The 26,474-nt window shown below is 41.3% G+C and overlaps 1 protein-coding gene across 3 annotated transcripts; it reads left to right on the forward strand.

Moving 5' to 3' along the window:
* The first annotated feature begins 24 nt into the window (after positions 1-24).
* Positions 25-25,086, forward strand: GABRR2 (gamma-aminobutyric acid type A receptor subunit rho2). Of its 3 annotated transcripts, XM_079970490.1 has the most exons (10): positions 25-2,212; positions 7,276-7,382; positions 14,063-14,130; positions 14,535-14,758; positions 15,383-15,465; positions 17,093-17,233; positions 18,542-18,694; positions 19,517-19,713; positions 19,820-19,957; positions 21,647-25,086. In XM_079970490.1, exons 1-10 carry the CDS (start codon positions 2,022-2,024, stop codon positions 21,953-21,955), a joined length of 1,611 nt encoding a protein of 536 aa, XP_079826616.1. In that variant the 5' UTR covers positions 25-2,021; the 3' UTR covers positions 21,956-25,086. The 3 variants fall into 3 exon arrangements, with proteins under 3 accessions (XP_079826616.1, XP_079826617.1, XP_079826618.1); XM_079970491.1 differs by lacking the exon at positions 19,820-19,957; XM_079970492.1 differs by lacking the exons at positions 25-2,212; positions 14,063-14,130 and having other exon boundaries at positions 7,320-7,382.
* Positions 25,087-26,474: the final 1,388 nt, after the last annotated feature.

The following is a 26,474-nucleotide window of genomic DNA, read 5'->3' on the forward strand; positions in this document are numbered from 1 at the left end:
TGCCAAAAAAGACCCCTGAAATAGAGTGAAGACTCAGTATGAGCGGAAGCTCCTTTGTCCAGTGGGCTTTCCCAACCAAAAGCCACTCCTTTTGTAAGAAATCCATTTCAGCTGATTTGAGTCATCTTCACACACACACACCCATACCATGCTGCTCTGGAAGATCTTTGACCTCCAGCAGTGACTGTTCAGGATGCAAAGGTGTTACAGAAGGTAGGCAAGGGCAAGAAAATCCCCTTTCCAGGGTATTTCTCTGTATCTTGCCTAGTGTAATTTGCATTTAAAAGTATCATTCTGGGCAGACTCCTGCCTGAGAAAATAAATCTTTAAATGTTCTTCCCCTTGACACAATATGCAACAATTTGTTGCGGGTCCTCACTTGTCTAAACTAATAGTAAACTCAGTTCTCCAAGCGCTGCTCCTTGTGTAGCCAGAGGAACGAAGCAGCAGCCCCAGAGTTTGCAGAAGTACAATATACTTTAGTAGGGAAAGCCATAGGAGTGGAATTCTTCCAAAAACAGACCAATTAAATTTATTAAAATTAAAGATGCTCGTAAAAATGGACATAGGATGCTGGCTGACTGCTGTAGGAAAGGGGGAATGGAAAACGAGGGGAGGGGGAATAGAATGGACTGGCTTAAAACATGAACACGAGCACACTGTACTGCAATATTTGGTTGTGAGTTCCACTTGTAGTGCTATATACATGCTATAGAATATGCGGCTTTAAAAAATTGCCCTTAGAACAATCAAGATCAAGTCTGGTCCCTGTAATATAACACATAATCTTGGCCTGAGATATGGAGATGCCACATCAAAGTAGAAGCTACACAACTATTAATATTCAAATCTCACGAAGCCAAATTATTTTCTTCCTTGAATTTGCTTATCACATAGAAATGCAAGTGGCGCTGCCTGGCTATGCAGTGATTCAAAACAACTCTGACTAAATAACATTTTATTTTGAAAACAAGGGATTGTTAAAGTTGGCATTTAACTTCTCATTTTAATCTTTGAGGTCCTGGGAACTGTTGTAGTAGCTAGGAGTTTGACTCCAGAAATCTGCATTTCAGAAGCTATCTCACTGTACAGCCTTAGGGAAGCCACCACACTCCCAGCCTCAGTCACCCATGTGCAATATGTTAATAAAAACTGGTCTACCTTATGGAGTTGCCCCAAGGATGACAGAGATAGTGAGTGTATAGAAAATGTTTGAAAATTAAAGCTCAAAATGTACTGCATAAGCATTACCTGCATTCATTATGACATTTCAGGATCAGAAACCAACTGTGAGTGCTCTAAAGACAAACAATTTAAGCCATTTCACTTACGGTATTTTGTTAACAATCTAGCATTTTCCTCCTGTTAAAGAAAATGGCACTTGATTTGTTACTTATCAGTTTAAGGTATAGTGCTTTTCAAGCAGACCTCACACAGCGGTTTACAAAAGATTATTTACGAGCATTGATTAAAAATATGATAAAACTGAAAGACTATGATTTTAAAAAGCAGAGTGAACAGACTCTGTTTGCATGCTGGCAGCTCTTTTAGATGGCTAACTTAACTACAAGATCACAAACGCTACAGTAGAGTAACACTAGGCTATGTTTGCTGCATCATGAACAGGTAAGCACCTGCCTCTCATTGAAGAATGCTCTCTATAAGGCATACAGTCTATCCAGCCTCCCTAATAAAAAAACAGAGAGAGATGGTTTTGCACAGTCTGGCAGAGGATTGTGCAATTCCGAGATTAGTGGCTAGAACAAAACTGGCAGATGGAGTTGCATTCTTTTTATCCAATGGCTTTCTGCAAAAGCACTCGTTTAGGACCCAGTGGAAATGTTGCCAGATAGGACTAACTTCTTCATGAGTAATGGCCAATCCCTGAGCAGCAAGTAAAGGAAGAGCTCCGAGTAGGAAGCCCTGGAAAGCAGGTTTAAAATATTAAAGCAGAAAAGCAGTTTTCTTTCTAACAATGATCACACTGATAAATGTGAGATTCTGGAGATGCAGCTGATTCAATGTTTAAACCAGCGTGTACTTACACGGCAGGCGGTTACAGAACTGAAGGACAGTGGAGCAGTGATTCCCACGGAATGCCTTACAATTTTGCAAAACTAATTTTGCTGATCTTTTGTTTGTTCTTCCTTGTGGAGAGCAGAAAGCACAGGAAAAGGAGATGGACAGGACAAGTAGAGCTGCCGCAAATAAGGTAAGGAGTAGCTAAAATAACTGATCACTTCCTCAGTTTTCACTATATATTTTCACCAGGAAAATGCTCAATACATGTAGTTCTGCTGTATATTGCATGGTGTGCCTGAAAAGTACATGCACTATAACTGCTGGTGTGAGAGAGAGCTAAAACTCTAGTTCCCCGAATAATACTAAATTGCATTACTGCTTTGAGAGCTATTATAATGATTCTCTTCCCAAGAATTTTAAAAGATAATGTAATTATGGAATAGATTCTCAGACATGAACATTGCATCAACTGCTCTGTTACTTCAAAACAACCCGTAGGGCTGCTTTTTATCTCGACCAAAGCCTATTGTAGATCTGAAGGTATAAAATATAAGACATAAAATATACTTCTCTAAATATCTTGCCTGTATCAGTTTCAGGATGTGCTCCCTGAAGTCATGCATGTCTACTCAGAGAGAAGAACTCTTAGTTCAGTGGTTCTTATTACTAAATGGATGTGCAGAGGATTACAGCTTTTCTGTTTTATTTGTTTGGTGTTGGGCTTGTTGTTTTGTTGGTTAAATATCTATTTTTCTTTATGTATAAATGCCTAATACTCATATTTATAAATTCTACCTTTTGTTGTTGCAAATTATTTGGTGAGCCTCACTTTTTTTTTTAGTACTGTAAGCATGTACCAAACAGCTAAAAGGTCTTAGTAAAGTTTTATCAGATTTAATATCATAGAGCATGGTGAATGGTTTATATGAGAAAAAGATAATCTCCCCCAAACTGCTAAGCAACCCCAAGTATATATTATCCATTTTTATACTGAGTTATGTCATCCAGTGAACTGCATCTTACAGGACCATTTGCCTGGTTAAGACCTTATAAACAAAGTTGGGTTAATCCGTCTTATTAAATGGAAACACTGTGACCTTCATCTTTTTATTAGTTGTGTTTTCTTCAGCCTGACACTGTGAACTTAGAGCATGTTGCTCTCAAGCTTTGCACATGAAGTGATTACTAACTTCGTCCCACTGGGTAAGAGATTCACAATGGATGAGCTGATTTATTTTATTGGTCTGCCATTGTTGGTGGAAGATTACATTCTCTCCAGCAAAACTAGTTCACCTCATGTTACTGGCCTCATTCTCTTGCCTTTCTGTGACATTTACAGTCCAAATCTTTACTGTGCAAGTAATTGGGAATGTTGTTGATTACAAAGACTGATCAATTCTTTGCTGTTTAGGAAAGAATTTAAGACAGCATTTATACCCTGTTTTTCAAAGGGGAAAAAAGCCTTCACAAAGCAGCTTGTTAATAATTCGGATTTGAAATGTTACAACATGGTGCAATCCTCCAAGCAGGGTCCATTGTTTTAGATGGACTTACACAGAGGTCCCATCAACCTCTGCTTAACTCAATGGTGCACTGCTTGCTTGACTTTCACCCTTTATATTAAAAGCTGCAGGACCATACTTATCCATACAGGTCCCCAGGAAGGGCCTACAGATGCATAAATGGGCACGGGATTCTTGTTCATAGTTTTGCACAATTTAAGGTTCCTAAGAACTGACTCCTCAGTACATTTTTCTTTTTATGGAGGAATACCTTTTGGTGTGAAACAACATCTACCCTTTGCAGAATTTTAAAAATGAGAATAAACAGCTTTAACATACCATTTATATGTGGGATTGTGCATATTGTTTAATATCATTCATTCAACTATCAGAAATGAAATAACATGGTCAGGGGTGAGAGTTCTAGTCCCATCAGCACCTGGAGCACCACAGCTTCTCCAGCCCTGCTGCAAATAATGTATAATAATAATAATAATAATAATAATAATAATAATAATATATTTGTACCCTGGCTACCTGACTGGGTTGCCCCAGCCACTCTGGGTGTCTTCCAACAAAACATAATTAAAAAATCAAATGTTAAAAACTTCCATATACAGGACTGCATTCAGATGTCTTCTAAAAGTTGTATAGTCATTTATCTCCCTGACATCTGATGGGAGGGCATTCCACAAGGCGGGCGCCACTACTGAGAAGGCTCTCTGCCTGGTTCCCTCTCACTTCACTTCTTGCAGTGAGGGAACCGCCAGAAGGCCCTCGGTGCTGGACCTCAGTGTCCAGGCTGAATGATGGGGGTGGAGGGGCTCATTTGGCTGTATAGCACTGAGGCCGTTTATGGCTTTAAAGATCAGCACCAACACTTTGAATTGTGCTCAAAAATGTACTGGGAGCCAGCAAAGATAGGTGGTTAACTCTCACTTCAAACACTGGCAATTGGACAACATCAGCATCCTCCACCACAATTTAGGACAGCAGAGACTGGCTTAGGAGGTGCAGGGCAGGTCATGTGGCACATGTAGCTCTGTCCAACACCTCAGCGTCACTGACTGTCAGCAACTGCTACCTGAGGTGGCTGCCACACACTGCCCAGCAGTAGGGCCAGCTCTTTTCTGGATTTTGACCTACTCTCTGGGTAGAAGCATCCAAGAGAGACCAAGGTTTCCTCAAAGACCCCTTCTTCCACATGAAGGGAGATCCTGCCATAGAAGGAAGAAGCCAATTTGGAGACCTGGTTGTGGCTTTGTAAATGGCATTGGGAATGCCCCAGATGGCAGACTCTGATTAATTGGAACTCTATTTTTAATCTGCTATCAAGCTGTTAATCGATTAATGCTTTCTGCTTCAACAAATAATGGCATTATTTCATATGGCAGTGGGCTTCATAAAATCTTCCTTTCCCTATCCTTCCAACATTTCTCAGATTAAAAGTATTGTTCTTGTTTTATACTGTTTGTAGCTCTTCGTCATTGTGGGGCACAAAAGTGGAATAAACCAGTTTTTTGTGAGACCTGTCAGCACACAGATTTTAGCAATTAGTAGCTTTAAAAAATACATTGTTGTTTTTTAACCCATGACCACTTTTGCTTTAACATTTAGAAGGCACAATTTCATTTAACATTTAGAAAGCACTAGGAAAACATTTTTTCAGTGTACTAAACAAATACAACTCCTAATCATTATAATTGTTCACAATTTCAAACATAAGCTTGCTTACTAGTGAAGACCTACTAAATAAGTACAGTTAAGGTGCACACTGTGGAAGAAGAAACATAATGTTGGAGCATTCAGATTAATGCTAGCTGTGCCCTTTTACTGCCTCAAACAACAAGCATATGGGAGGAATTGGATGGTCATATTGAGTGGGTGGGTTGTAGCCAAGGGATTAGAGGTGGGGGCTTTTAAATGAAGACGTTGCTTCTTCCTCCAAGACCTCCATCATCTCTCTGTATTCAATTAAGATTGTTGTCACTTTGCATGTTATATAGATGGCAGGAATCACTCCTTTCCTGGTATAGTGATTCTCTTCAACTGATCCAGAAAGCCCTCTCCAACTTCTGTGATCATAACCTCACTCTCCAATCTTGTTCATTCTTTGCACTGGCTCCCTATTAGTCTTTAACATCAGGTTCAAAAATGTCTCCTCTTCTTCAGGCCTTCTCACCCCTTGCCTATATGCAGAATACACATTATATCCAGCATTTTGACCACATCAGCAAGGCCGAGAGGGGGGATCTTGTCATCTGGGCATCCCAGGACCTCCATACAAACTGTCCAAGCTTGCACACCCTGGGGAGGCCACTTTGGTGCTGCAAACACAGCACTTTTACTTCACCTCCGGAGGCACACTCCATTGCCTCTTGCATCTCAAGACAGACGGGTGCCAATAACAACCTCAGATGCTCTACTCATATATAAAGACAACACTATAGTAGTCATGAGTGTGCTAAGCTCTGCACCACAGTCTCAAATCACTCTCCACAAGTTGGAGGGCAAGCATGGAATGTCCTCCATGCACAACTGAGAATTCTGGAAGAATAGGGCTCTAAATTGTTCTGGGAGCTTCCATGAATGCCTGAGGCTCCCTGCTTCAGAAGTTTGCGATCTGGTTAATGGGAGCCAACAAAGGGAGCTTAGTGTGCTAATCCATGATTTCCCCACTGGCATGTTGCTTTGCACATTGGATAGAACCCCTGACAGTGTTTGTGACAAGGACATACAGCCCAAAATGGCATCTCCCAGGGCAACCACTCCCCACTCCCCACTGTAATGTTTGGCGGTAGTACACTACTAATGAAGACTGGGGCCACCATTTTGTGAGTCTCCACACTCCTGCTTCCTGTTCTTAGATGGGCATGGGGTATGATGTGGCGGAGACCTTCACCTATTGAGTTGGAGGATGTGTTACTTAACTCACAAATATGGCTGCCCCACAAAGGCTTACAGTGTACTAGCCTCATTCCATATTATGAATACTTCAAAATGTTAGAAATCAATCACTCCTGAGAGGCTATTTAGGGCTGCACAAGTTTGGACCAAACTCAATGAACTCCCATCAGTCTCAGCTAGCATTGAAATTTATCTGTTTCTGACTGTAGCAGTAGTATGTACAACTTTGCAGATCTCACTGCTAGAGCAAAGGGCTCTTGGGTCTTAATTTATTCTAACCCCCCCTCTTAAATCAGTAGTGATTAGAAAACTAGACATTTTCCTCTTACCTAACTGACCCCTGTATACCTTTAGCTGGACTATAATTAAATTTCCACATATGTATGTTATATTCACTTTTATATCAAGAGGTTACTCTGCTATCTTTTTGCTACTATGCTAGTTAACCATAAGGTCACTTCCAATCAACCTGTTTACTGAGGATTCAACCTGAATAGTTTGCACAAAAGTTGCAGGGAGGTTATGTGGCACTGAGTCAAGCAATGATTGTTCCACACTTTCTAGAGCATTTCCTAAACACTTTCTTTGCTACAAAAAGTCTGTTGTTTTTTAAGTGGACATTTTGTGCAAGAACACCAAATTCACTTTTATTGTTCAAACTAAATTTGCTGGCATGCTCTTGAATCCCACCCGCAATATAGCGACAGTCTGAAAGTACTTCAACTTCCATTGTAATATCCAAGTTATATAGAATTTCAGTACTATGATGATGATGATGATGATGATGAAGATGATGATGTTGGATGACTAGGAGTGACAGTTGGTTCTTTGCTTTCCATTTTAGTCACATATATAAGAAGAACCATGACATGACCAAAACTCGGACAGGAAAAAGTGAACAGCTCCTGAGGGTAGATGACCATGATTTCACCATGAGACCAGCCTTTGGAGGTAACTGGAGGGGTGTTGCAAATTCGTCCCCACAAAAAATGGTGGGAACGGCATTGTGGGGACTCACTGAGTTCAAGTCTCCAGGATTGACGATTGATCCTCTTTGCACAAGTAGTTATTATTATTATTATTATTAGTAGTAGTAGTATATCCTACCCATCTGGGTGGCTTCCAGTACATACAAAAACATAATAAAATGTCAGACCTGTAAATGTGGTAAAGAAGCACATGCTCCATAGATTTTGCTTAAAATATTCACTGACCTTTTCTAAGCTGCACAATTTATACCTGTAACCCAGAAAGCATGTTAGTGGCAGATGCAGTACGTAAGCACCAAGCTGAATTTAACTGTAGGCATGCACACAAATCTGGGTACAACTTTGACTGGAGCTATGGAATTACCATCTAATTTGTGTCAGCAGCTCAGTGTGCTTACCTAAGTGATTGGGTCACAGCTCTTAGGATGTACTTCTTGGGTCTCATCCCTACTGTTGTTTAATGTGTAGCTTCCTGTACCTCAATTAATTCTCCATTGTCCATATGATGCACTCCTCTAAATCACTGCCTTGCCATACTTTTCCCTCCCTCAATCTGGATTTTGTTATACCACGGATACTCTGAAAAGGAGACGGTATGAGAAAATTCGGACGAAGGGGGAGGAAAGTGGTGGGAAGGCATTGATTTTGTGGAGAATATCACATGGACAATGGAAAATGAATGGATGCTGTTTTATTGCTATGGCCAATGGCTGATGCAAATAAAGATTCATTCATGGAGGTACAGGAAGCTTAGTGTCCACATTAAACAGCAGTATAGATGGGCCTTTGTCTCAGTTTGGCATGTCCACCGCATCCCACCATAGAGGATATATAGATCCCATATGAATATATATCTAAAATCTTCTCTGTTCACCTCATGCATCTGACTTCTCCTTTCCTTGCATGTGGCAGAGCCTTTTCCTGTCCTAATATGAGAGCACATTTGATTTGACCCTTTCAGAGTTATCTCAGTGCCAATGACCTTGTCAGAGCTAGCAGATGTTCAGGTATTATTTACTACAAATATTAATATCTAAAGATTATGTAAATGTTTCATTTGGGCTCCCTTCCTCAAACTCTCACTGTAAGCATTTCATCTAGGACATCTCTCTTTTTTATAGGGAGTCCATGAATAAGCAGCTTTAGCTGATACTTAAAATAGCTGTATCTTTTCCGTTGAAGAACAGCCTAATACGGTTCCTGTGATATGGTTTATTCCCCACCCAGTGTAGTACCAGCCAGTTCCTACTGGGTGACATTTAATTGGCACATATGAGCTAAAAGCAGGTTCTGCTATCTTTGGGTGCCTGTCGGCATGTTTGCAAAATGAAGAAAATGTCATGGGCATGACACACAGACCACAGCCATTAAGCACACTGTGGCTTGATGCATTGGCTACAACATAATGTTTATTTCAAGCATCAATTTGGCAGCAGGGAGATGCAGGGGAGATGATCCTGTGGGCACCAGAGCAGGGCTCTGTGGATAAAAATGGGGCTGTACTCCCTCTGAAGGAGTGAGTTACGTAGCTTTTGGGTACTTCTGGAGCCTTTGCTGTCGCTTGAGGCTCAGGTGGCCTCAGTGGTGCAAAGTGCCTTCCATCACCTTTGGCTGGTGGCTCAGCCGTGCCCTTATCTGGACAGAAATAGCCTAACTAGTGTATATTCGGGTAGCTTCTATGTTAGATTAATGCTGCATGTGCCTTCCTTTCCTGTTCCTGCTTTTGCAGGTTTGGGGGCACATTGTCAAAAGAAGTGCGTACTGCACTGTTTAGACACTGTAACTGTGCTCCCTTTTGATCTGTTTGGTCACTGATTCAGTGAAGGAGTGAGCACAACCAAATTTAGCATGTCCTTTCCTTGAAATAAAATCTATAAAACATTACAAATCAAAGTGGACGGAAGGCACCTTGTACTTGATCATTGGTATAATTAAAACTGTGCTTATTTTTCATGCAAGGTCAAGTCTGGGCTTCAGCCTCCCAGATTATTAATCTCTTGCCTCTTAAAGGAGATCTAAAATCCAATCACAATTTGAAAATAAAAATATAGCAAATGTTGCTCACGGAACGACAGGATTAGCCACCACAGCCTGGAGCCTAGCGGGCAGGTGCAGCAGCATAAGCTTCTCTGCTGAGCCCTGCCAGCAGAACTTAATCCTAACCTACAGAACCTTCCAGTCATCCATGGTGAATCGCTGACGTAATGTTGTGTACACAAATGTAAAAGCTGGAGTGACGTCAACCCTGCTAGGTTCATTCAGATGTAGGATAGCAGTATATGAAAGGGGGCAAGGGGGAGGGGAGAGAAGCAAGTTCTTCAAAGCACCATGACAGCCCCCACCTCCCTACAAGATCTTGGCTCTCAAGAAGCTCCTCTGCAGTGATGCAGCTAAGGCTAGACCTTGCAGCTGAAGCCCAGCCCAGCACCCACTTCCCTAAATAACCACCCCAGGGTCGCAGATGATGTAGGTAGCAGCCAAACACCCCACATCGACACCTGGGCTGCTGTGGGTCATGCCAGGGCTCACCACAGCTGGCACTTGTTGCCAGACATTCCAGACATATATATCGTTTAATAGTTAGAGGTGGCTGGCCGGCATTGTACATGCTCATTCTATTACTCAAAATCTGTAAACACCTAAATGCTGTTTACAGGGACGGCTCATCCCATTTTGCCGCTTGAGGGAAAATGAGAAGTGCAGAAGCGTATTTAGGGGGACGTGACTGGTTTGGTTGCACTGGGCACAGAGCTAGGGTTGCCACGTTGAGCTTTTTTTTTTTAGGAAGACCCGAAAGTTATTGACTTGTCTAAGATCCAGGTCAAAGCACCGCCTTTCGGAAATTCCTCCCAGACATTCTGCCTTTGAAATACCACTAATGTCCAGGAAAATCCAGACGTATGGCAGAGCCTCAGGGGCACCAAATTTTGGCACCACACAGGGTGCCGCCGGGGAAGTTCTGCCCCTGTAATTGGAAGTTTCATATGCTTTATGAAGTCCAACTGAGAGCTGTTATATACATTTCCATATTTTACTGTGATTAAATCAGATGCTTAGAAACACAAGTATAAGGATAAACATATGCAAGATAAGCCAAAATTCCTAACTGAGGCTGCCTCCAAAGTGTTAATATTTTGTGAGAGGGATTCAAGTGCATACTGAGAAATGTAGGATTGCACAGTTAAAGCACTCTGTTACTGTAGCACAACAAATTAGCTATATATACAAGAAATTGACTTCTTTTCCTCTAAGAAAGTAACAGAGTAATGCAATGAAAAGTGTGGAACGAACGAGTGATTAATAGAAAATCTTGTAAATGTCCCACAAGCAAATCAGGATGAATGCTCATTGCCGTATCACTTCCCTGCAATCAAATCAAAAGGAATCTACCCTCCCTGTAAGCTTTGTGCAAGCAAATCAGGAAGAATGCTCAATAAATACAGTAGGTCACTTGAAGGAGTCCTGAACAGGCTCAAGCAAGCAACAAAACATTAAAAAGTAGACGAAAGTCTGAACTGATGGAAGCAGGGAGCAAAGTTATCAGTGAGAAGGTCTCTCACACAACCCCTACTGAAATAGATGGAAGTTGCAGTTACCCTGTGGAGTTGTCCCCTCTAGCGAATTCAGCCTGCGAGGGAAAGATGCTCCCCATCCCTGCTTTATATTTACTATGAGAGAGAAACCAAGCAAGCTAAGACTGGGGGCCATAGGCAAAATAAGCTTCCCAATCACCAGGCAGCTCCTACTGCCACCCCCAGCTGCTCATTTGATAGGGACTTGTGTAAGAGACATTCCTCATGTATTGCCTCCTAGAATCTCTAACAGATACTTTCAGGGTTTTCAATTTCTGTTCCCTTCCCCACCCTTTATTTTCTGTACGTCAGAGTTTTATTTTGTTTCCCCTTCTATAGTGTTAGTTGGTGACGAATTTAACTAATCATCTGGAGCAGCATCCCCCCCCCCCCGACCTCCCCCTTCTACCACTGTGTAGTTTAGTTGGAAGCAGAGACAGGATTAAAAACCTAGCAGCTCTCTAATGACCGCAAGGATTAGCGAGATCAGAAATCTCTTGACATCTTCCTGTGACTCATCACCAGATGCTTAATTCAACAGTATGGTCTGCAGCACGGACAACCTTCTAAACCCACCCAGGCAGGGCTTGAGGCTGTTGGATTTATGTTGTTTTTGATTCTATAAAAAGTGCTCACCATGGCTGTAGTTTTTTAAATGATTCCTGCTATTTTATACTACTACTCAGCAGGATACTCTTTTTTAAAAATTCTTTCCACTATGCTTGAACATAAACGCTATGTGATTTGTGTGTGATGTCAGGATGTAGACCAGGGGTCAGCAACCTTTTTCAGCAGGGGGCCAGTCCACTGTCCCTCAGACCTTGTGAGGGGCCGGACTATATTTTGGAAAAAAATATGAACAAATTCCTATGCCCCATAAATAACCCAGAGATGCATTTTAAATAAAAGGACACATTCTACTCATGTAAAAACATGCTGATTCCTGGACCATCTGTGGGCCGGATTTAGAAGGTGATTGGGCCGGATCCGGCCCCCGGGCCTTAGGTTGCCTACCCCTGATGTAGACTTTACAAAAGTCAAATGCGTATGGCAATTTAAAGCACTGTGCTAACAACTCTTCTTCTAGGAATATTATTAGCAGTTTCTACAATTAGCTGACACTTGGAAGCAGTCAGATATGTAATTATATCCAAAACAAAAGCAGGAAAAAATAAATAAATGGGAGTCCTGCAATTCCATTGTTGTAGTATATCCAATTTTGAGCTAGACTCTATGCAGCTATAGAAAGCTTAATATATTCAGTTACATAGTATATTTTGGAAATTTTTGTGAGATCATATTAATAGGTATATTTAAGGACTCTAGTCCAGGTAGTGTGGTTGCTGCACTTGAGCCAGACATCCTGGAGAGTGAAGTCAAATGGGCCTTAGAAAGCACTGCTAATAACAAGGCCAGTGGAAGTGATGATATTCCAGCTGAACTATTTAAAATTTTAAAAGATGATGCTGTTAAAGTGCTACACTCAATATGCCAGCAAATCTGGAAAACTCAGCAGTGGCCAGAGGATTGGAGAAGATCAGTCTACATCCCAATGCCAAAGAAGGGCAGTGCCAAAGAATGCTCCAACTACCGCACAATTGCACTCATTTCACACGCTAGCAAGGTTATGCTTAAAATTCTACAAGGCAGGCTTAAGCAGTATGTGGACCGAGAACTCCCAGAAGTGCAAGGTGGATTTCGAAGGGGCAGAGGAACCAGAGACCAAGTTGCAAACATGCGCTGGATTATGGAGAAAGCTAGAGAGTTCCAGAAAGACATCTACTTCTGCTTCATTGACTATGCAAAAGCCTTTGACTGTGTTGACCACAGCAAACTATGACAAGTTCTTAAAGAAATGGGAGTGCCTGATCACCTCATCTGTCTCCTGAGAAATCTCTATGTGGGACAAGAAGCTACAGTTAGAACTGGATATGGAACAGCTGATTGGTTCAAAATTGGGAAAGGAGTACGACAAGGCTGTATATTGTCTCCCTGCTTATTTAACTTGTATGCAGAATTCATCATGCGAAAGTCTGGGCTGGATGAATCCCAAGCCGGAATTAAGATCACCGGAAGAAATATCAACAACCTTAGATATGCAGATGACACAACCTTGATGGCAGAAAATGAGGAGGAATTAAAGAACCTTTTAATGAGGGTGAAAGAGGAGAGCGCAAAATATGGTCTGAAGCTCAACATCAAAAAAACGAAGATCATGGCCACTGGTCCCATCACCTCCTGGCAAATAGAAGGGGAAGAAATGGAGGCAGTGAGAGATTTTACTTTCTTGGGCTCCATGATCAGTGCAGATGGTGACAGCAGTCACGAAATTAAAAGACGCCTGCTCCTTGGGAGAAAGGCGATGGCAAACCTAGACAGCATCTTAAAAAGCAGAGACATCACCTTGCCAACAAAGGTCCGTATAGTAAAAGCCATGGCTTTCCCAGTAGTGATGTATGGAAATGAGAGCTGGACCATAAAGAAGGCTGATCGCCGAAGAATTGATGCTTTTGAATTATGGTGCTGGAGGAGACTCTTGAGAGTCCCATGGACTGCAAGAAGATCAAACGTATCCATTCTTAAGGAAATCAGCCCTGAGTGCTCACTGGAAGGACAGATTGTGAAGCTGAGGCTCCAATCCTTTGGCCACCTCATGAGAAGAGAAGACTCCCTGGAGAAGACCCTGATGTTGGGAAAGATGGAGGGCACAAGGAGAAGGGGACGACAGAGGACGAGATGGTTGGACACTGTTCTCAAAGCTACAAACATGAGTCTGACCAAACTGCGGGAGGCAGTGGAAGACAGGAGTGCCTGGCGTGCTCTGGTCCATGGGGTCACGAAGAGTCGGACACAACTAAACGACTAAACAACAACAACAAGTTTTTTAAAGGATGTTTATGAAATGCTGAAGATAGATATTAATAGTTAAGGTATTAATAAGGTATTTATATGGTGTGGTACTGTATGGTTTCGTATGGCATATTTAATGACAATTTTATGTAAATAATTGTATAAGAATAGTTTTTTTATAATAGGTAGTTTCTAATAGTTCAATTTCACTCTGTCACAGGCCCTGCTATTCCTGTCGGGGTGGACGTGCAGGTTGAAAGTTTGGACAGTATTTCTGAGGTCGATATGGTATGTAATTTTCAATTAAGGTTTGATTACCTGTGCCTAGTCAGGAAAAAAAACCCATATTTTGCTTCCAGGTAAAGGTAAGGTGTCCCACTCTTGACTTTTAATTATTTCTTACAACTAATATCGTTATGAGATTACCACGGATAGAGATATCATTATAGGTTTGACTTTAAACAAAGAAGCAGCTACGTGTGTTATGTGTTCATAAACAGGTAAACAACTGAGGAGGACAAGAAAGGCATTTCAGTCCTCTGGCATGCTGCTAAAGACAAACAGTGATTCCGTACCTCAGCAGTGGATACATCATTTGGACTTTCTCCTCATCCATTCTACTCATTTTTTCACATGTGTGGAGCATAAACCACAAGACACATTATCTCCCCTTTTTCTTCCTCTCGTTGCAGGACTTTACGATGACACTGTACCTGAGGCATTACTGGAAGGATGAGCGCCTCTCCTTTCCCAGTCATACTAACAAAAGCATGACTTTCGATGGGAGGCTGGTGAAGAAGATCTGGGTGCCAGATGTCTTCTTCGTTCACTCAAAGAGATCCTTCATTCATGACACAACCACTGACAACATCATGCTGCGGGTGTTCCCGGATGGCCATGTGCTCTATAGTATGAGGTGAAAAGCGCACCAATTAGCTCAATGTGAACAGCACTGTATTGTTTGCCCAGAAATATCTTGGAATAGCTCTACAATGTAATAACAATATTTGATGGTTAATATCTGACGGGCGTTTTAACTAACACACTCAGGAGCCCTTGTTCCTCTGTATAGGTAAAGGTAAAGGGGACCCCTGACCATTAGGTCCAGTCATGACTTACTCTGGGGTTGTGCACTCATCTTGCTCTATAGGCCGAGGGAGCCGTGTTTGTCCGCGGACAGCTTCTGGGTCATGTGGCCAGCATGACTAAGCCGCTTCTGGCGAACCAGAGCAGCACACGGAAACGCTGTTTACCTTCCTCTGTATATCATGTGGCAAAACAGGAATTAATATAATACCTGAAAGGAGGAGAAAAACCTAGTGCATGTGGCCTCCACAGTGATCCTGTTTATCTCAACTCCACTAATTAATCTGCAATTACACTGTAATTTTATTAATCTACCAGTTGAATCAATTACAACTTGAAGCCTGCCCAAGTATGGAGATTGGGGAAGGTACTATCTTCCTATATTTTCCCTGCACCTGTAACTCAGTCCTATTCCCTACCTAGCAAAACTGACTTTTCTTTTTGGAATTTCTAGGATCACAGTTACAGCCATGTGCAACATGGACTTCAGCCGATTTCCGCTAGATTCGCAGACTTGTACTCTGGAGCTCGAAAGCTGTATGTGGCATTCATGTTTCTATCTGCAATGTTTTCCTAGATGTCTACACAATTCCTTATGGATTTGTTTGAAGTGTGCATGTTAAAGTGAACATAGGATCCATAGGATCTGCCGATGACTGTGCACCACAAGTCAATAAATGTAGTCATATAAGAGCTGATCAAGCATAGAATCCAGCATATCAGAGACTGGATATATGTCTAGGTAAATGTCTATGTCACTGTAACCAAGGGGCAACCAATGGAACATCCTGCAGACCGTGGAGTCTAGGAGGTGGAAAAGGCATGTTTCAATTATGCAGATGTTAATGCTGAGCATCCCTGACTCTGGAAGAGGCTTAATTGCTCTGTGAACCATAAAATTTACATTCATGTGTCCTCTGGCTGAAAAATGGTTCACCACTCATGGTATATACAGCAAGACCCTATTTAGTATTACCGTTTAGCCATGCCATGTTCCAACAATTTTGTGTATATGTACACTACAAATGAAACTGTTTCTATAACAGTGCAATTCTCATGGCTGCTGTGCAAAGAATCCTGGGAACTGTCATCTGGTGAGAGTGCTGAGAATTAACAATTTTTATGTTAATGCATGTGTGCATGTCTCACCCATCTGGAACAAAAGTAACACTCGGGGTAGTGTGCAATGTTTAAAATTACAGTTTGGTTTTTTAAAAAAGGTATAAAAGATCCCAAGCACACCACACTTATAGCTTTGTTATTCCCAAAGTCCTTGAAGGAGAGGGACAGAAGCTTAAGGTTACAATCCTATGTATGGCTACTTGGAAGTAGGAATAGGGAGAAATTCGGTTTAGTTTGCATTTGAAGGAGAACCTATCTCATCATCACTGAAACACAGCCATCCTTTGAGATTCGCACTTCTCTAAATTTTGCAAAGCATTCTCTAGCCAGGAAATCTGTACAAAGATGCATATATGAGTGTATATATGAGTGAAAATAACATACCAAAATGCCTTCCAAAAATGCTTATATAAGGAATATATAAAGAAATTGCATACAAAACTGTGTATATTGTGAGAAATTAATAGTAAACTCTTAATGATGTGTATAACTTAAAACTATGATAATGAGAAACAGAGGGAAGCCAAAATTGACAGATTCACCCAATCCTACTTGGGAATAACCCCAACTGAAAAGAGTGAATTTACTTCTGGGTAAATGTGCATAGGATTATGCAGATTTGAGTGTGAATCCCACTGAGTTTACAGGATTTACTTCTGAATAAATGCATGTAGGATTGCTGCATAAACCTTTTTTAAGTTTGAGAGTAGAGGTATACTAATCAAGCATGTATGTGTAATAATACTTTCTCCTCCTCTGTCCAATGTTTGCCTGTTTTCTTAAGAACCCCAGTTTAGTTATGTGAGATTATTATTGTTTATATACCACCCTTCATCTGAAGATCTCAGGGCAGTTCACAAGATAAAAATACAGGAGATTAGTATCAGTACCAGCCAGCACCCAGGTCCATTATATATTTAAAAAACAACAGATTATTTTATTGCCCTCTCACATTAAGCCATTGATTCATCTGACTATTTCACTATTTTGCTGTTGACCTATAAATGTAATATTATTTTTGTCCCATCACTACCCTCCACAGATGCTTACACAGATGAAGATCTGATGCTGTACTGGAAAAATGGGAATGAATCTCTAAAAACAGATGAGAAAATCTCCTTGTCTCAGTTCTTGATACAAAAATTTCATACAACCTCCAGACTCGCTTTCTATAGTAGCACTGGTATCAGGTTTTCTTTCTAATCCTCTTCTAAATGCCTGCCACACTTATAACTCAGCCTCACAAGTTTGCCTGGTGAAATGCCAATAAAACTTCACTAGTCCCTTTTCTGTCTTTTGTTCATCATCATCATCATCACCATCACCATCATCCTGCCTTTCTTTGAAGGGCAAGATTCAAAGCTTTGCCCATCCCCATTTTATCTGTGCAATAATATTATGAGGTAGGTTAGGCTGAGAGATAGTGACTGACCAAAGGTCATCCAGTGAGCATCATGGCTGAGTAGAGATTTCAACTTGGAACTCTCCAACCCTTGTCCAATACTCTAAAAACTATACCACAAACACTGTCTGTTCTCTGTGAGTATTTAAAAATCATTGAGCATAATACTAAGGGTCAAACTCTGCATGTTGATGGATCTAGTCTGGCCTTAATAAACACCTTTGAAACTTTCTCATGCTATTTCCATGCATGCGTGGATGCAATCAAAGCATGAGCAAGCCATTTTAAAATCATCCACACGTTCTATATAATGTAGGCTTCAATGTGGAAATGCAAAAAAGGTGTGAAAATACTGGAGATCAGTGGATGGTACTAAATTTACCAAAAGCTGTGCGATCTTCTAAGATAATACGTAATTTCCACAAGCACAAAGGCACTCTGTGTATATGTTAATGATCCCCAACCTGCTGTTAAGGAACAAAAGTGTCATTTTATATGGTAGTTTAATACTAACAGTATTAAGTACCTCACTGTGTAAATCCTTTGGCAAAGTCACTCTCAGTCTCGCTCCACATTTGTAAAATGAGAATAGAAACTTGTTCCGAAGTCAAAATGAATTCTTTAAATTTAATCACACAGAGAAAGTGTTATCTATATACAGTGGTACCTCAGGTTACATATGCTTCAGGTTGCAGACTCCGCTAACCCAGAAATAGTGCTTCAGGTTAAGAACTTTGCTTCAGGATGAGAACAGAAATCGTGCTCCGGCGGCACGGCGGCAGCAGGAGGCCCCATTAGCTAAAGTGGTGCTTCAGGTTAAGAACAGTTTCAGGTTAAGTACGGACCTCCAGAACGAATTAAGTACTTAACCTGAGGTACCATTGTAATAGTATATAATATTAATATTTCTTCCTTGTCTCTTTTTCTGTTCTTCTATTTTTGTACTTTCAGAACCATCCTTTATCCCTGCCCTCCCTTTGCTGGACTTTTATCTCTGTATTACATACTATGTCTCACCTGATTATTGCTCATACCGCCATAAGGAGACCTACCACACATTTTTAATAGCTGCCATTTTCTCCCTAACAGGTTGGTACAATCGCTTGTACATTAACTTCACGTTACGTCGCCACATCTTTTTCTTTTTGCTGCAAACATATTTTCCAGCCACACTCATGGTCATGCTATCTTGGGTGTCATTCTGGATTGATCGCAGGGCTGTGCCGGCTAGAGTATCGTTAGGTGAGTGATTCTCAACTTTTATAAAGGACGGCAGAGCTGGATACAAGGGAAGGAAAACTACAGAGTCCCTGTGAGTTATATCCAACCAAGTTACACTCAGAGTAGACTCATTGGAGTTAATGGACCTAAGTTGCGTGAGAGGCAGAGTCTAATTACTGCAGGGCCAGGGAAACTGTCACCCCCCATTTGTTGTTGGGCTTTAATTCTCAGCAGCTTCAACTATCATGACCTGTTACAGTATATTTCACCTTTTCCTCCAAGTAGCTCTTCAAGGTGGTGTACATGGCTCTCCCCACACCTCATTTAATCCCCACCAAGGTTAGGCAATGACTGGCCCCAAAGTCACTCAGGAGATTCGAACCCTGGCTTCCCAGGCTGTAGTTCAACACACTAACCATTATACCACACTGGCTTTTGATGGAATGGGAGTTGCAGTCCAGTAACTTTTGGAGGTCAAAAGGTTTCTCATTCTTGAATTACTGTATTCTCCAAACTAAAATGGGGAGAGACTAAGACCCAGTGATTAACACTGAAACTAAGCTCAGCTTCATAATAGATGCTTGTTGACAGTAATTTAATTCTAAAATAGTCCAGGGGGTCCAGTGTTCCTTCCTGCAAGTTCTTCCACTGAACACAGTGTGCCTGGTGTCTGTCTGTGATTGCTTAGTGGTGAGGATGTCTGCACACCCTCAAGCAGATTCTGTTCATTATCACTTCACATGTACCACACTGAGCAATAGTTTTTTTGAAAACAGGTTCTGTGGCTATGAGACCCGGCTGAAATTAAACCCAATTCTTAACACTTGTGTGGGGCCTTTTCAGGGATCACAACGGTGCTGACCATGTCTACCATCATCACGGGCGTCAATGCCTCCATGCCTCGAGTTTCCTACATCAAGGCTGTGGACATTTACCTCTGGGTCAGTTTTGTGTTCGTCTTCCTTTCGGTGATAGAGTACGCAGCTGTGAACTACCTGACCACTGTGCAAGAGCGAAAGCAGAGGAAGCTGCGAGAAAAGGTGAGAAGCACTTCCTGCACACCTGACTAATATATTAGGGGCTAGTGAATGCGAATGAGGAAAACTGACCCTTGTGTGTCTGTGTGTGTGAACAATTTTTGTCTAGAGCATGCAAGCTGACTCCGAATCCCTGACACCACAAAAGCAGGAGTTGGTGATAGTAGGAACAACAGAGGGAAGGAAACTAAGATCAGAACTGGGGAAGTCTGCAACCTGGGACTTTGGCAAAGACAATATAGGGAGGGTAAGAAGGGGGAAATTCAGTATGGCATTTCCCTGTGTTTGCTGCATTGTTTTTAGGTACTCCTGATGAATCATGACGAAGCCCTGACCAGTCAGGTGCGCATTTCAAAACTGGATTCAGCCAATATAATAGTAGGAGCTAGACGCTTGCAATACAAAATATAGACGGGCCTCTTGCGTTACACAGAAGTTGTGGCTTCTGTGAACTCTGTAGCTTTGCTTTTATACTTTCATTGTGTCTTCTGAATTGCACCCTGCCCTGAGACTCCTGCTATTGAAGAGAGCTCATAAATGACCTTAATTAATTATAATTTTATAATTAATTATTAATTAAGGGGCCGGAACAGATGCTTGAATGACATATGCATCCTATTTGCACTTTCCATGTCAAGTGCAAAGGGGTAGCTCATGCATCTTTCCCACAATTAAACAAGCAAACCAGAATCTGATCAGGTAGATCTGCAGCTGAACCACACGATGTTCACCTAGGCCCCAGTCAGCTGGCTTGAAATATCATTTAATGCCGATGGGGATACACATCCTCATCTGAAGCTTATTAGTTGTAGTGTTTGCCACTTGTGTGAATAGAGTTGGTCCAGGCTGCTGTGCTTTTATGGCGCAACGGAGCTCACCCCATTGTGCTGATTCAAACCACCAATCTTCCGATCAGCAAGTCCAAGAGGCTCAGTGGTTTAGACCACAGCACCACTTGATGATGAGGATGAGATGCTTCTGTCAACCTAGCAGTTTGAAAGCACACCAGTGCAAGTATATAAATAGGTACTGATGCGGTGGGAAGGTAAACAAGGCTTCGTGCACTCTGCCTTCCGTCACAGTGTTCCGTTGCGCCAGAAGTGGTTTAGTCATGCTGGCCACATGACCCAGAAAGCTGTCTGTGGACAAACACTGGCTCCCTTGGCCTCAAGTGAGATGAGCGCTGCACCCCACAGTCACCTTTGACTGGACTTAACCATCCAGGGGTCCTTTACCTTTACCTTGCTTTTATGGTGACTCATATATTGTTGTTAATTGTAGAAAAAGGAAAAGTATAATTTGTGTGATCACCATTCTGAGTTCTACAGTCATTTATGTAAGTCAGTGTTACTGTATAAAAAGAAAGGTTGTCTTTATCCTCAGCTACTTTTCAATCAAATTTTGAGCTGCAGACTTCCAGAAAATAAGAAAAATATGGTAGTTAAAGGATCTCTAGTATTGGTATTGCACCTTTACTGCAATACAATTGTGTATCTGAAGAAGTGTGCATGCACACGAAAGCTCATACCTAGAACTAACTTAGTTGGTCTTTAAGGTGCTACTGGAAGGAATTTTTTTATTTTGTTTTGCAATACAATTGGTATTGCACCTTTACTGCAAGGAAATGTAAGTCCAAATGGATGCAAAATTTCAGAATTAAAACTTATTGTTATCTTATGTCACACAAATAATATTTTCCACCCTGAATTCACCTTTGCTTAACCCATACAGGGTTTCATGAGCAGATGGATAGTACACCTGTATGGGTTTAGTGTGTCTTGATAATAACTTTGGGAAACTGCAGAAAAAGAGAATACGATTTTCAGTTGCAACATTAATGCATTTTCTGTATAAAATCAAGGTGTAATTTTTGTCCCCTGTTCTGTTTTTGCAATGCCTGAGTTTTCATTTGCCTTTTATTGTTCTCTTTTCTCAGTTCCCATGCACATGTGGAATACCTTCTACAAAAACTATGATGCTGGATGGTATTTACAGTGAATCGGATACCAATAGCCTAGAAGAGTACCCAAGAGGCCAGATGGTGGCTGAGGAGGATAAGCAAGACAAGATGGTGGTCCATTTGGCCCTGAATAATGAGTCTAACTCCTCAAGGAAGAAAGGGCTGAAGGGACATGTTAGCCTCCGTATCATGCAAAACACACACGCCATTGACAAATACTCCAGAGTAATATTTCCAGGCACCTATATATTTTTTAATTTAATATACTGGTCTGTCTTTTGCTGAATATGCTAAGGCAGTGATTTTCCCAGGAGATACTTTAAAGACTATTGTGATTTTTGAGGCTTTTTGGCCTCTGAGAGATAAAGCAATCCCGTCCTGTTGCACCTTTGGAATGTGTGTTGGAAAGGAGGCACTGCAACACACAATGCTATTTGGAGACCATTCACCTGTGCCAGTTAATTTAGGCTTCCCATTCCTTTGTTAATTTTTGATAGTCTTGACTTTCATACTTGAAAACATCCAGCTGTTGGCTTTGGATCTCAGTCACTGCATGTGTCTTTTACAAGTGGATGCTGGCAAAAGGATGGCCGGATCTACACTTTTAAAAGGGATCTGGAGTAGATTTGGAGTTTGCTATGAAATGTTGAAATCAAGGGAAACTGCTACACCCTTATGGGGAATGTGGTGGTTTTTATTATAAGGGGTAGCAAGCTGACACCTGTAGGGTTTGTTTTGCAACTACTATGGACAAACCACCCAAGCTAATCTGCCTGATAAGAAAAAGGGGCTTCATATGGTGACTGAAACCATCTCGAAAACAGCAGGTTTTCTTAGGATGCTGTTTAAGAAGGCTGCTTTTACAAGTGAGGTTGCACATGATAGCTGGGTATCCCAGTGTATTTCCACAAGCACTTTTTATCTTTCTTCCCTCCTCACAAACTCCTGTATGTTGCAGGAGGAAAGTTACACCCCCCACACATCTTTATAATGTTCCCTGTACATGGGAACAAATTCAGTCAGGGGTTATAGATCTTCTAGGCATTCAGTGGACTAAATGTTATTGTCTTTTTGGGGAGTAGGGCTGCCTAGGTGAACATAAAGGATTATTTCTTGCAACGTAAGGATCAGGTTTAGGCATGGCCCACAAAGCTCTACATTTTGGTACTCTGGTTTTTTCTTATTTATTTGAATTAGAGATAAATAACACTGGAAATATGAACCTGAAGCTCATTCTGAATGCAAAAACAGCAAAGAGTGGTGCCTTAAAGGTGAACAGGGTTGTTGTGACATGACATTTTGTGGGCTCATTTTTGTCAGATGTAGGAAATGCTATCTTCAGTTATGTAATACGCACACATAGGAACACATACAGAGAAAAAATTTTCATAGACAATAATTCTGGGCTTTTCTTAAAGGAGGAAATATATAATGAAGACTTCCATGTAAATATTAAGAGGGGGATATCAAAAGCTGGGAACCATGCAGGAAATGGGAGCAGAGAAGTATCAGATACATAGGCTAATTTATCTTCGTTACTTTGCAATATATAGGTACCCCACTCCAGAGATCCTTGTTTGAAGTAGTAAGAAAGGAAAAAGGGAACCCTGGAATTAATCTCCACATCCCTCAACAGATATTAGAAGCTTGTCAGAACTGACAACATTAACCAACCAGTTGTGTATGTGTGCTGGTCCTGATTTCTCCCCCTGCTGCAATATTTTGCACATGTGCAGGATTGTACAAAGAAGGGCAATTCACAAACAGAAGCTCATTTCTATATGTAATTCATTCAGTTAAGTGGGTATAGGGTTGTAGCTGCACCACATTGTGCCTTAGTTTCCCTATCTGTAAAATAGGGGCTGATGAACTAGCCTACCTCACAGGAGTGTTTTGAAAGCTTGACTAAGAATGATTTCTAAGACATTTCAGATTCTTTTTTTAAGGCCCAGTGTAAATGTAGGGTGTTATTTTTATAATGAATATACAGGACCATAGCTGTCAATCCTATTCGGAATAAGGGAATTTCACTTAAAAAAGGGGAAACGTTGACAGCTATGATCCAGGCTCAGTTTGCATATCACAGTAAGCCATAATTAAAGGTTTGTGGTGAACATAGCAATCTGGGCTGTCTTGCTCCATTCCCTGCTAATGCATAGAGGATGCAAACCTAAATCCCTGGCATAACATAATGTCTGAACCAGGGATGGTGGTTTATTCTTGACCAACCAAGTACAAAACCTGGCTTATCATCATGATTTGTTTAGAGCAGCAGTGGCTTTCAAAGTGGTTTGGTGCTGCTTACCTGGCTTCCCAACATGGAGGTCACTGCATGGAGGGTCAAGACAGCTGACAGTTTGGTGCAGTACAAGTTCTGCATCAGGACTAATCTGATTCTCACTGACCTCCCTGCTGCTTCTCCCATCTCCTTTTCAGTTACCATCAACAATCTCTGTGTTGGTAAGCCATCCTGTTCTGCCCCGCTGACTGCAGTGGTTTTGAGTGAAACAAATAATGATCCCTGGTTTTTATGTAGTACTAAGCCAGAGACCATGGTTTGTTTCTCCCCAGCACTATGGGAGAGAAGAGCAGGTGTAATTGATTCATGCACAGTAAACCATGGTTTTACTGTGAAGTGCAGATGTGGTCAGTGTAACTTAACTAAGCAGCCTGCTGCTAATTAGTACGTTAATGCGAAGTATAAAGAACTACCAGGAAAACTGGTTTCCTATACATCAGGTATGTACAAAGTCTGTTTTGGGGGACCTAATCGGCCCACCAGTCAGGTTAATCTGGCCCCTGTGGTCAACAACTTTGGTCAGCCCTTATGGCCCTTCACTTCATCAAATCTGGCCCTCTTTGAAAAAAGTTTGGACACCACTGCTATACATGAATCATTCGGAATTTTCAGGAATAATGGGGCCAAGCTAGCCATGGTTCACCACAAGCAACACCAGTGGATTTGCACCAGGGATAAATGTTTTCTGTGATAACTGTAATAAAATAGTGTGCATACAGGTTAATTTAACTTGCTGTGTAAATACTTATATTGGCTACAGACTGCTATTTATTTTTACAAGCTCTCTTGCTTAACCTATCTAGTGGCAGGAGAGAGTTATTCAGATGCTACATTCTGTTTTGTCTACATGATCTCTCATTTAAATGCTATGTAATGATCTTTGTTCTGAAGAGCTTAGCCTTAGGTAACTTAATATGCACATGTGCATGTATAGAATATAAAACTAAGTGTTTCTAGCAGATGGAGTTATGTGTCCTGGACATGGGTACGGGTCTGGGATTGTCAGTTACTTGAGCAGAAGCATAGTATTGTTTGACAGCTCTGAGACTGTATTTGCTGTCTCTGATTCAAAATTTTAGCTCAATAGTGGATACCAATAAAGAACAAGACCTCTTAATTTCCATGCATTTGTGGTCATTCAGCCAACTTTTCATCAACCCAGGCAGCTTTCCACATTCATGAGAGTATTGCACTTTTCCAATCTGTTCAACTCACTCTGTTCTGTTCACAACAGTGGCCATGGCATAGTTGCTCTGGGTGGGGTCATTTGCAGCTCCTCACACATTGTTGTGAGTGCCATTTTATTACCTCATTTTTAAAATTTACCTTTCATAATCACTGAAATGCTTTTCCAGATAAACGTATTAGGGTTGCCATATTTCAAAAAGTAAAAACACCCCCCAAAACATTTTGGCAATAATGAATATTGATTAATATAACAAAAACTGGACCATAAATTTAATCACGGATGTGTGCTGTGAGATGTGATAGGTTCACTTTCCAAATATGTCACTACCCATGTCAAAACACTGTCCTAAAAGAGCACAAAAGGCATCCATGCCTCTGAAATTTATCATACTTTTCTGTTCTAAAAACCAGAAGACTTTCTGTGTTCAAAGAAAACATGCAAGAACCATAGAGGACATACAGGACTGCATGATTTTTCTTGTGGTTGCCACATATAAACCTAGAAAACGTAGCATCACAATTCAACACCCTCAGCCTCAAAGAGGCATGAGAGACTTGAGTTCAAATCTTGGCTCAGTCAAGGATTCACCTTGACACCTAAGGAGAGTTCACTCTCTTTCTGGTCAGTAAAATAAGGGTAAAATATGAGCATGGGGGAATGTCATTTGTGTCTTCATGCTTTCACCCTGAACTTATCCTGCAAAAAGAAGCACACTATTGCATTGTTGATCAAATTGAGCGGTTCCATTTATTATTTTGCAGTGTCTCTGAAACAGAAGGGTCTGGTCCAGGAAAACGGCAGGCACAGCAGTCCTACTGAACAGCTTGTGACATCTCCTGCTAATCTGCTTGCACTTCGCACTCATATGCCCGTCTCACGTGACTCAGCTATAAGCTGACAATCACAAGGGCAGAGCTGCGACCTGCTGAGGCCACATTACTATCCACGAAAGTAAGTCAAAGATGACTTTGCTCCTGCTCTGGGCACAACAGACCCTGCCATGCCACTGAGAGTCATAGCAGCCTTAAGCTGCCTGTTTCCTTTGGAAGAGTCTTTCTCTCTTTTTTTTGAGAAAGATAGATATAACCAATGATAAAGAGCCTACAGAAATACTATTAAGGCATGTGAAAAGCAGCATTAGGTTGGACATTATCACTGAATTTGTCGTTTCAAAACAGGTTTGTGGGGGGGAAATGGGTATTTTTGTAAAGTTTCAGAATTTATTATCTTTTCATCCCAGTTTCCAATCAGCAATCAGCTCCTAATGTAGCTCATAATTAAAATCCAGTACAGTGGTACCTCGGGTTATAAACACC

This window comes from Podarcis cretensis (genome assembly GCF_951804945.1).
Source record: "Podarcis cretensis genome assembly, chromosome: 3".
Classification (NCBI taxonomy): domain Eukaryota; kingdom Metazoa; phylum Chordata; class Lepidosauria; order Squamata; family Lacertidae; genus Podarcis; species Podarcis cretensis.